This window comes from Molossus molossus, unplaced genomic scaffold (assembly GCF_014108415.1).
Source record: "Molossus molossus isolate mMolMol1 unplaced genomic scaffold, mMolMol1.p scaffold_m16_p_11, whole genome shotgun sequence".
Taxonomy (NCBI): Eukaryota; Metazoa; Chordata; class Mammalia; order Chiroptera; family Molossidae; genus Molossus; species Molossus molossus.
Window position 1 is genome coordinate 74,958,206 of NW_023425346.1, and position 13,000 is coordinate 74,971,205.

General features: G+C 51.1%; 1 protein-coding gene across 1 annotated transcript; it reads right to left on the reverse strand.

The window, feature by feature from the left end:
• Nucleotides 1–7,643: 7,643 nt before the first annotated feature.
• On the reverse strand, nt 7,644–11,205 carry SP9 (Sp9 transcription factor). The gene is made up of 2 exons (XM_036254969.1): nt 11,045–11,205; nt 7,644–10,044 (listed from the first exon to the last, which is right to left on the reverse strand). Exons 1-2 carry the CDS (start codon nt 11,063–11,065, stop codon nt 8,611–8,613), a joined length of 1,455 nt encoding a protein of 484 aa, XP_036110862.1. The 5' UTR covers nt 11,066–11,205; the 3' UTR covers nt 7,644–8,610.
• Nucleotides 11,206–13,000: the final 1,795 nt, after the last annotated feature.

Genomic DNA, 13,000 nt, shown 5'->3' on the forward strand with positions numbered 1-13,000 from the left:
ACAAAAAATATAAAGTGCTACCAACTTATCCATCTAATGGTGAGGAAAATTCCCATGTATTTATGGAAGATATTGATTTGCTGTGTGGCTTTTAGCCTTGGTCACCCAAAGGTGCTAGACAGCCCCAAGGGGCTAGCATATCAACCTTGCAAACTTAAAAATTGAAGGGAGACATTTTCACATACAATCATAAAGTAAGCTTTAAAGAGGCTCACCTTATTCTACATACTCTAATGATACGGGTAAAAAGAAAGTGATTTTTTTGTTTGTTTGTTAATCCTCACCCAAGCATATTTTTCTGTTAATTTTTAGATAGAGTGGAAGGGAGAGAGAGGAAGAGAGAGAGAGAAAAACATCAATGTGACAGAGACACATCGATTGATTGCCTCCTCACATGACCCCAACCAGGGCATGATCAAACCTGCAATCCAAGTACTGCCCTTGACCAGGAGTTGAACCCATGACCCTCCAGTCCATGGGCCAGTGCTCTAACTGCTGAGCCAAAGCAGCCAGGGCAGGAAAGTGATTTTTTAAGTAAAAAATGTTAGACATCCAATTCTATTTTGCTTTTGAAATATAAGGTAGAAATCAGAAATTAACTCTCATAATAAAAGGGATGTTTACTTATATGTGAAAAGAGTCTCCTAACACTGAAAAACATAAAGGAATCCTTCAAGTGTAATGAATATTCAAGAACGAAAGTCATCAACAGTGACTTTTTTTTTTTTTAGACAACCACAGGAAACGTTTGATGATGTTTGTCATCCTTCTTGCTCTTAATAGAAGTTCTTTTAAAGAAATCTGGGTGTGCCTAGTGACATTTATTTGCCCAAGGGCCTGGAAACACACTGGCAGACTTAGAAGATATTTTTGGGGCACTCCCCTTTTCCCTGGCCTAATATTTAACATAATTTAACACTAGCAAATTAATTCCTGTAGGAGGTGCTGTTGGTTTACAAATGACCAGGAAGGATCGGGTTACTAGGTTAGGACTTGTTTACTTATCTGAATGTTATGTGGTTAGTCATAATTTTATTTAATAAATGTGCCAAAATAAGTAGAGCTTGCTGCAGCAAAGCGGCAGGTTGCTTACCTTGCAATGTGAAATGGAGATCTTGTTTTGAATCATAGGGTTTTAATCTGAAAAAAGCTTTTTATCTGAAAGGCTCGGAGAGACCTATCTTGCTGTTTTTCCATGAAACCGCTAGCTGATAGTGAATCAGATCAGTCCATGCTGCTGGGAGCGCAGCGTTTTCCAGTTTTCATCACCAAACGTTTAATATGCTTTAGCATTGAAGCTCAAAGATTCCCAAAATCCACCTGAGCCATTTCATTCACCTCCTTACCTAATGACCGCTGGGCCAAGATACAGGTGGCGGCGCATCCTCCACACCCTGTGCTTAAGATCAGGAAGAAAGCTGAATTTTAACTTCAGCTGCTGAAAGATATTTAGAAATCGTATTTAGGTTTTCTAAAACTTTGGAAAGCAAGGAATGCAATAGCTGCAGACCTTGGGACCGTTTACTGGATAAAAAGAAATCCTTTAAAAGAGTTGTGACTAACAAATAAGACCGAGGGAAGTCCAAGGTTTGGGGAATCCAATGACAGCTGAGAGCTCTGCTGATGAGGTTCCCTAAGACCCGGCCTTGCTGACGGAAAGGAAACAGATACTCACTACCTTCCCCCTTTCTCCTACCTTACCTTCATGCCACACTTACCACCACCCTCAGAATGTAACTGATAATGAAGCTAGCTGCGGGGTGCAACGCAGAAGCTGCCATTACTGTTATGGAAAGACACGCACATTCTGGCCCAAACTGCCCGTGAGCCAATCTCTTTGACTCGAAGGCTGTACCCAGGGGGTTGAGCAGAAGCGGAGGTCCGTGGGTTCGGTCGCTGGCCAAAGCCGGGCTTCCAAGGACCTCGTCCTAAACCCAAAGGAAGCCAGAAAGGGGCTGAAGTAGGTGCTAGAATGATCCCATCCCCAAAGGCGACGCTACCCCTGCGTATTACGGTGCTTTGCTTCTAGACCCGCGGCTGGGATCCTTCTGAACACACCTCAAATCCAAATGGGAAAGCTGGGAATTAGGGGGCGCATCCTTCTCCCAAAAGACGCGCCCCACCCGCAAAGTGTAAGGGGAAAAGGTGGTTTGGTTCGCAGCAACGGTTCCCCACGCCCCACACCGGTGGCCTACCCAGAAGACATTTCCGGGCCACCCCGCCAGGCTGCGGGCCACAGGAGCTGTGCCTGGGGGACCGGCGCACCCTGGCCGCCAAGCGTCCTGGCCTGCCAGTTCCCTCCTAAGCTCGCTGGGCCTCCCGCGCGTTTCTCCCGCGCAGGTCGGAGGACGGACTCGCCTTCAGTAGTCAGGAAAGCGAGCGAATTTCTCTCGTCGCTCGGGTTCCACAGGTGAAGAGGGCGCATTAGGACACCGCTGCTAATCTTGCTGCTGGAGCAAAAAGGAAAAGGTCAACTCGCATCAGCAATCTGCAAGCAGAAAACGGACTGGGGGAGACACCCTATCACTTTGCATTTCTTTCATATGTGAATTACTCCGAAATAGATGTTTACAAAACAATGCTAAATCCCTGGTATGAATTTCCAAAAAGAGTGCGGGGGTGTTTAAAACCTAAAAACTTTGTTTCTTTTTTTTTTCTTGGATCCTTGAGAACAGGCCCTGGAAGAATGTGTCTTCGCGGACATTCTGAAACCTTCCTCTTAACCGGAGTTGCAAACACACTGTATATATTTACATCAGGAACATATAGGGTAGGCATGTCTGTATGTATTTACCTCGTACATATTTTTATAAACTCTTGCGTCTGGAAAGGGGGGGAGGGTAAATAACACTGAACGGTTAAAATTATGGAGAAGGGATTATAACTGATTACTAATTTGAAAGTAAATAAACAGGTGACTTTTTCAGATCAAATTCCTCCTTGAATCGTTACAATAAATATCTCTGAAGGAAGCTCTCTATTTATGTTGTCATTGATTAATTCTTCACTACCTCATTTGATTTCGATTTAGAACGATTTGATTCTAATTTAATTAGCATGTAATTTGGATGTACATAATTACTGTAATTATGACATTCAGGTAAGGCAGCTTTAGGCTGAAAGGCAATTTCAAATTTTCTAGCAACCTACTTTGTACTGGGAAATGGACAAGGACTTTGCGCCCTGCTATCCAAGTAGTAATTAGCACATCTTTGAAATAGGCAGTGCGGCGGGGTTTGTGTTAAAACAGCAAATACAAATCCAGCCGAGTTATCCGCTTCAGAGGTGGCTGTGAGTTCTCAGAAACGCGCAGCTTTTCCTGGGCGTGAGATCCGGGAGCCCCGGCACCCGGGCCGGTTCCGCCGACTCTCGCTGCTGCGGTCGCCGACGCCTCCGCCTTCGTGAGCGGGACTTGGAGGTGTAGCTTTCCAGATTAAAATACAATAAACGCGCAGGGTGGTGGGGGGACAAGAAAGGAGGAGAAGAAGCCGCTGCGCGACGTCTGAAGACTGGAGGTGGGGTAGTGGACTAGGAAGAGGAGGGAAAGGGGCGGCGGGGGAAGGGCGATGCTCAGAGAAGAGAAAATTGGTCAACGCCCCCAACTGTTATCCGATTTTAGATTTGAGTTTCAAAGGGAAAATGTGGGGACAAAGGGGGTTAGTTTGCGCCGGCAGGAAGTGAGGCCCCTTCGGGAGGAGCTGGGGAGAGGGGTTTGGGGGCTCTGGCCCTGCGCGCCCCTCCTGGCCCGGGTCTGCCCAGCAGCCCCCAGCACTCAACTCAGGCAGGGCAGCCGCCTGAAGGATGCCGGCGAGGCAGGAGGCTGCTTGGGCCATCCCGGCCCCAGGATGGTGAAAGCGGCAGGTCCCTCGCTTTCCTCCCCTTCAAAGGGGGATCTGGGGACGTGGGACGGTTTGGTTGCCTGGTTTAATCAGCTTGGTTCCGGTCGGCCCAGATAGTGCCCACTAGCCTCGCGGACCCGGAGCCCTCGGATCTGGGGTCATTGGGTGAAGAGCGTGGGGGGTGGGGGAGACTGCGCCCACGCCCGGTCCTCATCCTGGGGTCCAAGTCGCCTCGAGCAGCACCCAGCGTGTTCAACTCCGAGTCGGAAGACCCTGAAGTTGCCTTGAAAGGAATATTAAATGCAACAATTCTAAGACTATGCCAAGCAGGGCGTTATTTTGTTTACTTTGATTGGATTTTCAGTTAGCACGTTTCAGGAACGACCTCTTACTCTAGGAGCAGTGAACCGGCCATTGCTAAGCAGTGCCCCCCAATAGCGGGGCTCTCCCCTTCCCCCAAACCCACCCTCACCCCATCCCCCAAACCCACCCTCACCCCATCCCCCAACACAAAAAACTCGCTTTTCTTTGCACGCTTCGCTGGGTTGCTACAGCTGGCGGCGAACGCCGGTCTCCCGGCGCTAATAGAGGCGAGCCAGGCGGACAGCGCGGCCTTCCCGGCCCTGAGCTCTAGGTGGCGCCAGCGAGCCGCACTCGCCAAGCTCCTCTTAAGGGAATCAAGAGCGACTGTCAAACATAAAAGCAAATCAGAGTTTTCAGTTTTTTTAATGTGTTAAGAATGTTATTCCTTAAGAAAATTTGTAGCTAAATTATTCTCACTTAAAATAAACACTTAGTATACCAATTACACAAATGGGCGGGATTTATGTAAGATTTACTTCATCTGCATTTTTGTAGTGAGAGAGAGCCTTGGTGAATACAGATAATAGATGCAAATAAGATTAGAGTTAAAATAAATAAAGTTTCCATCTGAATAAAAAGAAATTCAATTTTACACGACTTGTAACGATTTGACGGAATGGCCAGACGCGCCGTTCAGGTGCACAATCTAATCTCATCAAAATAATGTTGTTTTCCCTCCTTGAGGAAAGAAAGTATTTCTTTTCTGTTTTTTTCTTTTTCCTCATCAGGTAGGATCCAGTTCACTCCAAGGTGGGGCGGGGGGGTAAGGCCAGAAAGAAAAAAGAGAAGAAGAAGAAGAAGAAATCGCCGGGAGAGGGTATAGATTGGGGCTAGGGTTGGCGCAGGGCCGGGGAAAACTTGGTCTTCGTTCCTCTACTGCGCAGGAAGCTACAGAGCAGGAAAAGGTGGGAGAAACCGGCTGAAACGAAATCCCACTTCCCCTCAACTGAGCCTGAGTGGGACTCGGGGGTCCTGTCTGCACCCCCCGCCCCACATCGGCCTCCAGGCAGCAGACCTGTCTGAGCCCCGACCCGTGGCTGTGGCCTCCCTTTCCTCCCGGGCCCCTGAGCCACATCGGCCCAGACCGCTGGAGTCCGAGGTGGTCCTGGGGAGACTTGCCCCCCACCCCAAGTAAAGACCTAAGTGGTCTCTCTCCTCCCACGCACACTCTCTCCAATTTGTCTGGCCTCATTGGCTCTCCTCCCACCCAGGTCAAGGTTTCCCAGCACCCCCTGGGGTCCCTAGGGCTGGGGGGCTCCTGTAGGAGGGCTGGGGTCTGTTTTCGCTTGTTGGGTTCGGCCGGGGGCAGGAACCCCACTCCCTCCAGGTTCAGGTTCCAGAGCGCTGGACGCTCGGGCCCCGGCCGCCGCCCGCCGTTCCCGGGAACCGCGGTGATGGACGTCCGCTGACCCGCGGGGCAGAGACGGCGCGCAGAGGCCTTGATCACTGGGCTGCGGAGCGAGCCGCACGGCCAGCGGGACCTGCACGGCCAGGCCCTTTGATCTGTCTTTATTATCCACGAGAAACAAAGCTGCCTAGGACAGACGCCCGGGCGCCCTCATTCCTCAAGGAAGCCCACAATACCCTCACCTCTGTGCCGCTGTCCCGCACCCCCAAACGTGCAGGACACCCTCTCGGCTTCCAGAGCTTCTGCCCCAAACCCTCAGAGCAAACGTACCCCCTCCAGCTTCTCCAGATGACTAGACCTGAACCAAAAGGCGCGCGGGGGGGGGGGGGGGGAGGTCCCTGTTATGAACTGTTTGATCCAGGAGAGAAAATAGCCAAAGAAAAGAAAAACTCCAGGAAGAAGAGCGGGGCATCCGAGGCTGAGGGAAACCGCACGGAGAAGAGGGAAGAAGCCACCAAACCTCAAGCGGCAAACGCCCCTCTGAGGACCTTTGCTCTGTTTTATCGCTACTTTGTTACTTGGCTTTTCAAAGCAGAGTTTCCGAGAAAACATTTTGTTGATTGTTAATAACAATAATTTAGTTTTTCTTCCCTAAAAATCAAAACCTCATTCAAGTTTCCAAGATGGACAGTAATAAAAAAAATTTTTTTCCAATTGGAGCTGACTTTGCTGCCTATTGTGTGGGGAGCCTTTTAGAAATATTTTATCCTGTAAATACGCACTTCATTTTCTAAATTAACATTTTTTTTTCGAATTGTGAAATTATCTCATTTACCAATTTTCTTTTCGTCTCTCCCTCTCTTCTCCCTCTCTTTTAAACTGGGGCTGTTAAGTTGGTGGTCAGAAGACAAAGAGAGTGAAAATAATTTTCATTTCAATAATTGCCTTCTGGTCAATTTAACTGTGCCTTATTTTGAAAGAGACTGTCTAAATGAGATTCCTGTCCCAAATGTGTTCCCAGGCCTGATCCCAGCCTTTAATTATTCCTGAGTTTTTTTTCCTTCAGAATAAGACGCCGCACTGAGTAATCACAAAGAAGTCAGAGAGCATCCTTGAACCTTTTCAGAGGCAGCGCCACTGATATTCAAATAACCTGCGAGGGCCATTTGACGGCGCGGGGACCTAGGCATTTCCAATTCACTATTTGCATAGATCAGCCGTCTTTGAAAAGGAAAGGAGCAGTTGTCTTCCATAACATTAAAAAGCCTAGTTATCAAATCAAGTGCTTAGTTTGGGGGCTTTTAAAACGTTTACATTTTATCTCAGGTTGCCCTTTACCGTTTGACATGCAAATTTGGTGCAGTTAATTTAGACAATTAAAACGATCTTCAAGGGAGCTTTGTCACGGAGAATATTTGGAGTTTTCCCCGTGGACCAGCTGAGATAAAGTTGGCCAGAACAAATGATGTCTAGGAGATTAATTAGATATTTGATAAGACATGAATCCCTAATAAGGGAATACAAGGCACAGGGGGCTGCTGTGTGCTCTAAGTCAAAATTAATAACATTTAACAAGATTTTCATTTAGGCATGAAATGTCTTTTCCGGGGTATTGACTCTAGCGATTTATTCCCTTGAGTTGCCTCCCAACATAGAGAGCCATGGGAACGAAAAGACTTCTTTTTAAAAGGTTTTTCCTTTCAGATTGTTTTTAAATCGGTTTTAAAAAACAAACAAATCCACTGGAGTTTTTTTCTGAAGATCCCCCTACCCCCAGGTGTAGGCAACTCCCGAGTTAAAACTGCCAAAGACGTTTGCTGTTCTTAGGCGCTCCAGAGTTTTAAAATGTCACCTTTTGAGAACTCTCCCATTAAGAAATACAACTACACGTTCTTATAACCCAATTTAATTTACGCTGTTAATATACAAATAAATAATTTTGACTCCTCAGAAACGTATATGTTTATGGCTTTTATAACTTACATGAACCTTACATGACCTAAAACTAACATTAAGGGAATTTTTTTCCCAACCAAAAAAGTTGACCCACATAAAGATTATTGAGGGAGAAACAGGATTAAAAAAAGGAAGTGTATTGTTCAGAGTCCTTTAATAATACCAAAATGAAAATATGATGTCAAGATTTTCTTCATACAGATAAATGCATTTAATTTCTTTAGATGACCTTAACTTACGTGTTTGTGAGTGAAATGATAACTCAACATTTTAAATATCTTTTACATATATACTGACTTTCACAAAGTGCATCAGAAAATTAAAGAAAAAACTCCCTGAATTTCAGGAATTCATTAAAAAAAAAAAAAAAAACCTCTATTCGAATGAACATTTACAAGAAAATAAAAGAGAACACAATCTTTTGAACCCTATTTATACAGATGTTATGAAATACAGAGCTAGCTGTCACTAGACTTCCAGTTTAATTTCTCACCTTAAGCCTTTTTTTGATGTTTCCTTTTTTAGGAAAAAAGTCTTATTGTAAGTAGATATCAAGCAGGACTTGGAGCATTTTATATATAATATAATCCACACAAAGGGTCTCTTTTTATAGGTCCCATTTGTTTTCAAATGTTCTGACAGTCCTTTGCAGGGTAGTGGCTTGTTTTTGGAGAAAAGGAAAGAGATGGGTAGTGGAGTGGTGGGCGGTGGAAGAGGAGGGAGCGTTTCTGTGTATTGCTCTTCTCTGGTAAGTTTGTGCGAGTGGTGTGTGTGTGTGTACGTTCGCGAGTGTGCATGATTTTGGTTGCATGTCTCCGGTGTGTATATGTCTGTGTGTGCAGTTTTTAAGTGTTGTTGGTGTCGAAGGATGGTTCGCTTTTGTTCCTGGACCACACGTTCGATTCCCGTGAGGTCTCGGACAGCAAGGAGAGCTCCTGGCGTGGCCGGCGAAGAGCGGCGGGGCAGCCGGATACTACTCCACCTCGCACCGGCCCGGGGGCGTCACTGGAACCCCAGCCCGTTTGTCCCCCGCTCTCTCGCCCTCCGAACCTCTCGCTTGCTCTGGGTGTCTCTACTCATTCGCTCGCGCCTCTCGCCAGACCTCTACGAGTCGCTGGGGCCAGACGAAGCTTCCTTGCCTGCTGCCGAGGCCGCTGCAGCCGCCGCTGCCGCCGCCGCCGCTGCCGCCGCCGCCCGGGCGGCACTGACGCCAGAGTCGTGCAGAATGAGGTCGGGGGACTCGGAGCGGGGCGTCTCCAGGTTGCTGGCGTCCGTGTCACTGTCGCTGCCCTTTTTGCCCCCGCCGCCCCCGTTGTGCGTCTTAATGTGTTTGCTCAGGTGATCGCTGCGCATAAAGCGCTTGTTGCACACCGGACAGGCGAAGCGCTTTTCGCCCGTGTGAGTCCGCAGGTGCCGCTGCAGCTCGTCCGAACGCGTGAAGCGCTTGCCGCAGAAGAGCCAGTTGCACACGAAGGGCCGCTCGCCCGTGTGCCAGCGCAGGTGCGCCTTCAGGTGCGATGTCTTGCCATACACCTTGCCGCAGCCCGGGATGTGGCAGCTGTGCAGGCCTTTGCGTCGCAGGCTCGCCCCGGCCGGGCCCAGCCGCTCCGCCTCCTGGCAGTTGGGGCAGTCGCAGGTGGCGCGGCCCGAGTAGCGGCGGGCAGAGCGCGCCGAGCTCCCCCCGGCGGCGGCGGCCGCCGCGGCACCGGAGATCATGGCGCTGGCGGCGGCTGCTGCCACAGCGGCGCTGGAGTCCGAGTAGGAGGGAAGCACCGGCTTGAAGCCGTCCTGGGCCAGCAGGTGCTGGCTGGTGGAGAGCAAGTGCGAGGCGGCGGCGGCCGAGGAGCCGAGGCCGGTGGAGCTGAAGGCCGAGTGCGTGAGCGAGCTGAAGTCGGGGTTGTAGGTGCCGAGCTGCGAGTGCAGCGAGGCCTGGGGGGCGCCCGAGTGCAGCGAGCTCTGGAGCCCCCCAGCGGGGTTCTGCACCTCCAGCCACGAGCCCGGGCTACTGTGCACGTCCCACCACGACGACGCTGCGCCGTTGGTCACCTCGCCCGCCGCCAGTGTCGAGTGAAAGCCTGACTTGTACCACGACTCGTACGGGTGCGCCATTCCCACGCGCGGGTACAGGCCGTCGGCCGCCGTGGTGTGCACCTTGGAGATGAAGGCCGACTGGCCTCCTGCCTCCTGCGGGGACACCCCGGCTGCCGCGGCCGCGGCCGCGGCCGAGTTGGAAAAGAGGCCACCGTAGTCGCTGCTGAACGCGGACGACGTGGGGGACGTGGAGGCCAGGCAGAAGGCGCTGTTGGCTGCACCCGAGCCGCCCGCCAGGCCGCCCGAGCCGCGGCCGCCGGTGGCCACCGCGAAGCCCGAGAGGCTGGAACCGAGGTTGCAGCTAGACGAGGAGCGCTTCCAGGGGTGGAAGCCGCCCTTGGCGAAGGCGCTCGACTCCGGCAGTGTCGTCAGCGGGCTCGTGTTGCCGATCTTGTTGCAGGTCGCCGCCAGCATGGCCAACGGGGTCGTTCCGAAGCGCGGCTCTTCCTAAAGTGGGGGTTGGGGGGAGGGAGCAAGGAGGAGGAGGGCAGGAAGAAGTGGGAGGAAGACACAAAGTGCACCCGTGAGCAGCCTCGTCGCCCCGCGGCGGGTCCCGGGGGTCATGGCTCCCCAGCTCGTGCCTCCTCCCCTCGCGCTCACCGAGGATGCGTCGCGCCCCGCGCGGGGCACAAGCGATCACAAGGGCGAGGGGCCTGGAGCCGGAAAGTTGTTTTTCCGTGGGGCTACAAATCAAAGATGTCTCGGTTCTCCCCGCCTCAGTCGCTGCAACCCCTGCCCAGAATCAGCCTCGGGTTGCTCGCCTTCCGCTTGCCGTAAGCCCATTGCTTCCTGGATGACCCCAAACCGCCCTTAGGAATGAAGCACGGAGGTAAACAGAACCACAACAAACTCCGGGTGAGGGCGGAGGCGGCCGAAACGACGACCCAGGGGCGGGGGAAACTTGGGGCACTCCTCCAATGGTTGCTACTACTTGATTATTATTTTTTTTAAATAGAAAATGTCTTAAATGTTTCTTAACCCCAAAAACCAATTATGAAAACAAGAATCCATGGAGATGCAACCCAGCCATGGATTTGAGTCACAAGCAAACTGGGGAGCCGCAGAAGTGTAAATGTTTGTTAACGTGACTACATGGACTGCGACCGATTAAGGCTGTTTTCTGGAAACACCACTGTCGCGTAATTGCAACAATCCCGAAGCAAGGGGGGGGGTGTTTATAAATCACGAGAGGAAGAAAAGGAACCTCTAGGTTTTCTTAAAAACCAAATTTAAAAGGACTTGCTTAACAAATTATTTTCTTACAAAGGCAACTTCTAGGTGCCAATAACTTGGAAATAATCCGTCCCTAAAATGTGGAAAGTGCTAAAAGAAGTTGAAGCTACACTGCGGCAGCAACAGTTTCTCCGGAGCCGCAGACCCAGAGAAGCCTTAACGAAAAATTACTCCAGTTAAAACAAGCAAATGCGTTGCCGCACTTTCGACTTACCCCGAGTATAGACGTGGCCATAGCAGGTCCCTGGGCTGCGCGGCGGGGCGGGAAGCGGGGCTGAGCCAGGCGGCTGCTCGGGAAAACTGCTCCGGTCCCGCGCAGCTGCCGCGTCCCCGCGCTCGCGCCCAGCGGACTCCAGGCTCCCGCCGGCTAAACTCAGCCTAAGTGCGAGGAGCACCCTCTTTGAAGTGCCGCTGGCTGCGCCTCTCGCCCAATGAGGGCGCAGGCAGAACAGACGGGAGCTGCCCCGCAGCCAATCAGACGCGCAGACGGGCCCGAGCCCGGGCTCCCGGCGCGTGCCAGTCAAGGCTGCTAGCGGGGAGGGGGGTCGCGGGGTAGGGACTGAAGCGATTACAGTGCAATTAAAAATGTACACACACGCAACAAGCCAGGTTTAAGTACCGTTAAGATTCGGCCACAAGACCCCCGAAGCACCCCGAGATGATGCAAGTTGGGACTGATAGTCCTACTCCACTCCCTACTTGTGGGAAAGGAAGCAGGAGGGGAGGTGGCGCCGAGGCTGAGGCCGCACCAACGAGGCCCAAGTGGAGACGCAAATGTCAACGCTCACTTTGTGTGTCCAGGCTTCGCCTTCCGAGCACAACTTCAACTGGAATCCATCATTATCGTTCGCGATTTTAGCATTGTCATTTGTCTTCTACCCAGTTCCTAATTCCCACTGGATTCAGTTTTAGTCTGAGTCACATTGAGGAGAGGGCTCGAAGGGACAGTTCCTCCCAGGGGAGAAAAATAGGCCTCTTCGTCCAAGTCTACACCCACATACTTGGGAGGGCCTGGAGTCTGCTGCACCATTTCCCTCAGCGGTCTAAGTGACTTCCTAATTGTCGTTCTGGCCTCTGACCCGGGGAGTAATGCAAGTGCCACTCACACCAGAAGCTTCTGGTGGTAATTGAGGGCACCCTTTGTACCGTTTTGCCAGCGCCTAGATACCAGGTTAACCCAGTTGTCAAATATGACTAAACAGTGGGACGTGCTTGATTATCTGCCGGGTTTCGCTGGGGGCTGGCATGCGGGTGGGAGGCTTCAGCCCATAAAGCACGCTGCACGAAGCTGCTTATTTTCACGTTTTAACAACTTTGGAAACAGAGACCGGCGCGAGCTGCGTCCGCCCCCCACCGCCACCCCCGCCGAAGCTGCAGCTTGCTCGGCTGTTTGTTTAACCCGGTGAAGGTTTGCGTGTCACGTTTCAGCCTAGAGTCAAGTTTTCTTGTCCCAGCCCTAACCCACTCCCACTCCAGACCTCCTGGGCCTAGATGCTCCTCTGCGGAGAAAGGGCGCCCTGTAGAGAGGTGGGCTCCCCGCATAGCGCCTGGCTTTGGTGGACGTGCTTAAGGAGCCTCTCTCCGGGACCTCCATCTATAATTGCCGGGACGAGGCCAAATGTGGGAGCCTCCGCATTTTGCAGGCTTGGAAGCATCCTGAAGTCCACTCCGGATCTTGTCCGTGTAAAAAGAGGTGTCCTCAAACAGGCAACTGCGCGTACTGGAGGGAATCCCTCAGCAACCGCCGAGCTATTTGTTTTTCTTCTTCCTGGGTCTTGCTTTCTCTTTCTTCTTCAGGGCAGCCAGGAGCTACTTTTGAACCAGAGATACCAGCGCCCTCAGACAGACCTAGGTACTGCTTTTAATGTACCACATATCCCTTCTATTTAAAAGACATTTTAAACCACGAACCTCAAGTGTTTGGGTACAAAAGACGAGTTCTTGCGAAGAGGAAGCAAGTGAGGAGGACGTGGAATTGTGCTTTCTCTCCTCTTTTGCTATATCTCTTGGCCCAAAAGTGCAACCAGCATGCCTCTTCTCTCGGCCCTAAGATGGAGCCTGCGTGCATCCTGGTGCACTCCGAGGGTGGGGAGGGCTACATGGGTTGTTTTTTCTGCTTTTTGCTTTTCTTTAGAATACCTGTGCTCAGAATGCTTTCTCCTCCCTTTTG

What these genes read in the sequence shown, in the direction of transcription:
- SP9 (XM_036254969.1), bottom strand. Translation starts at nt 11,065, where the DNA reads ATGGCCACGTCTATACTCGGG. An exon ending in TGGCCACGTCTATACTCGGG is followed by an intron (nt 10,045 to 11,044) that starts GTAAGTCGAAAG and finishes CCCCCACTTTAG; the next exon opens with GAAGAGCCGCGCTTCGGAAC.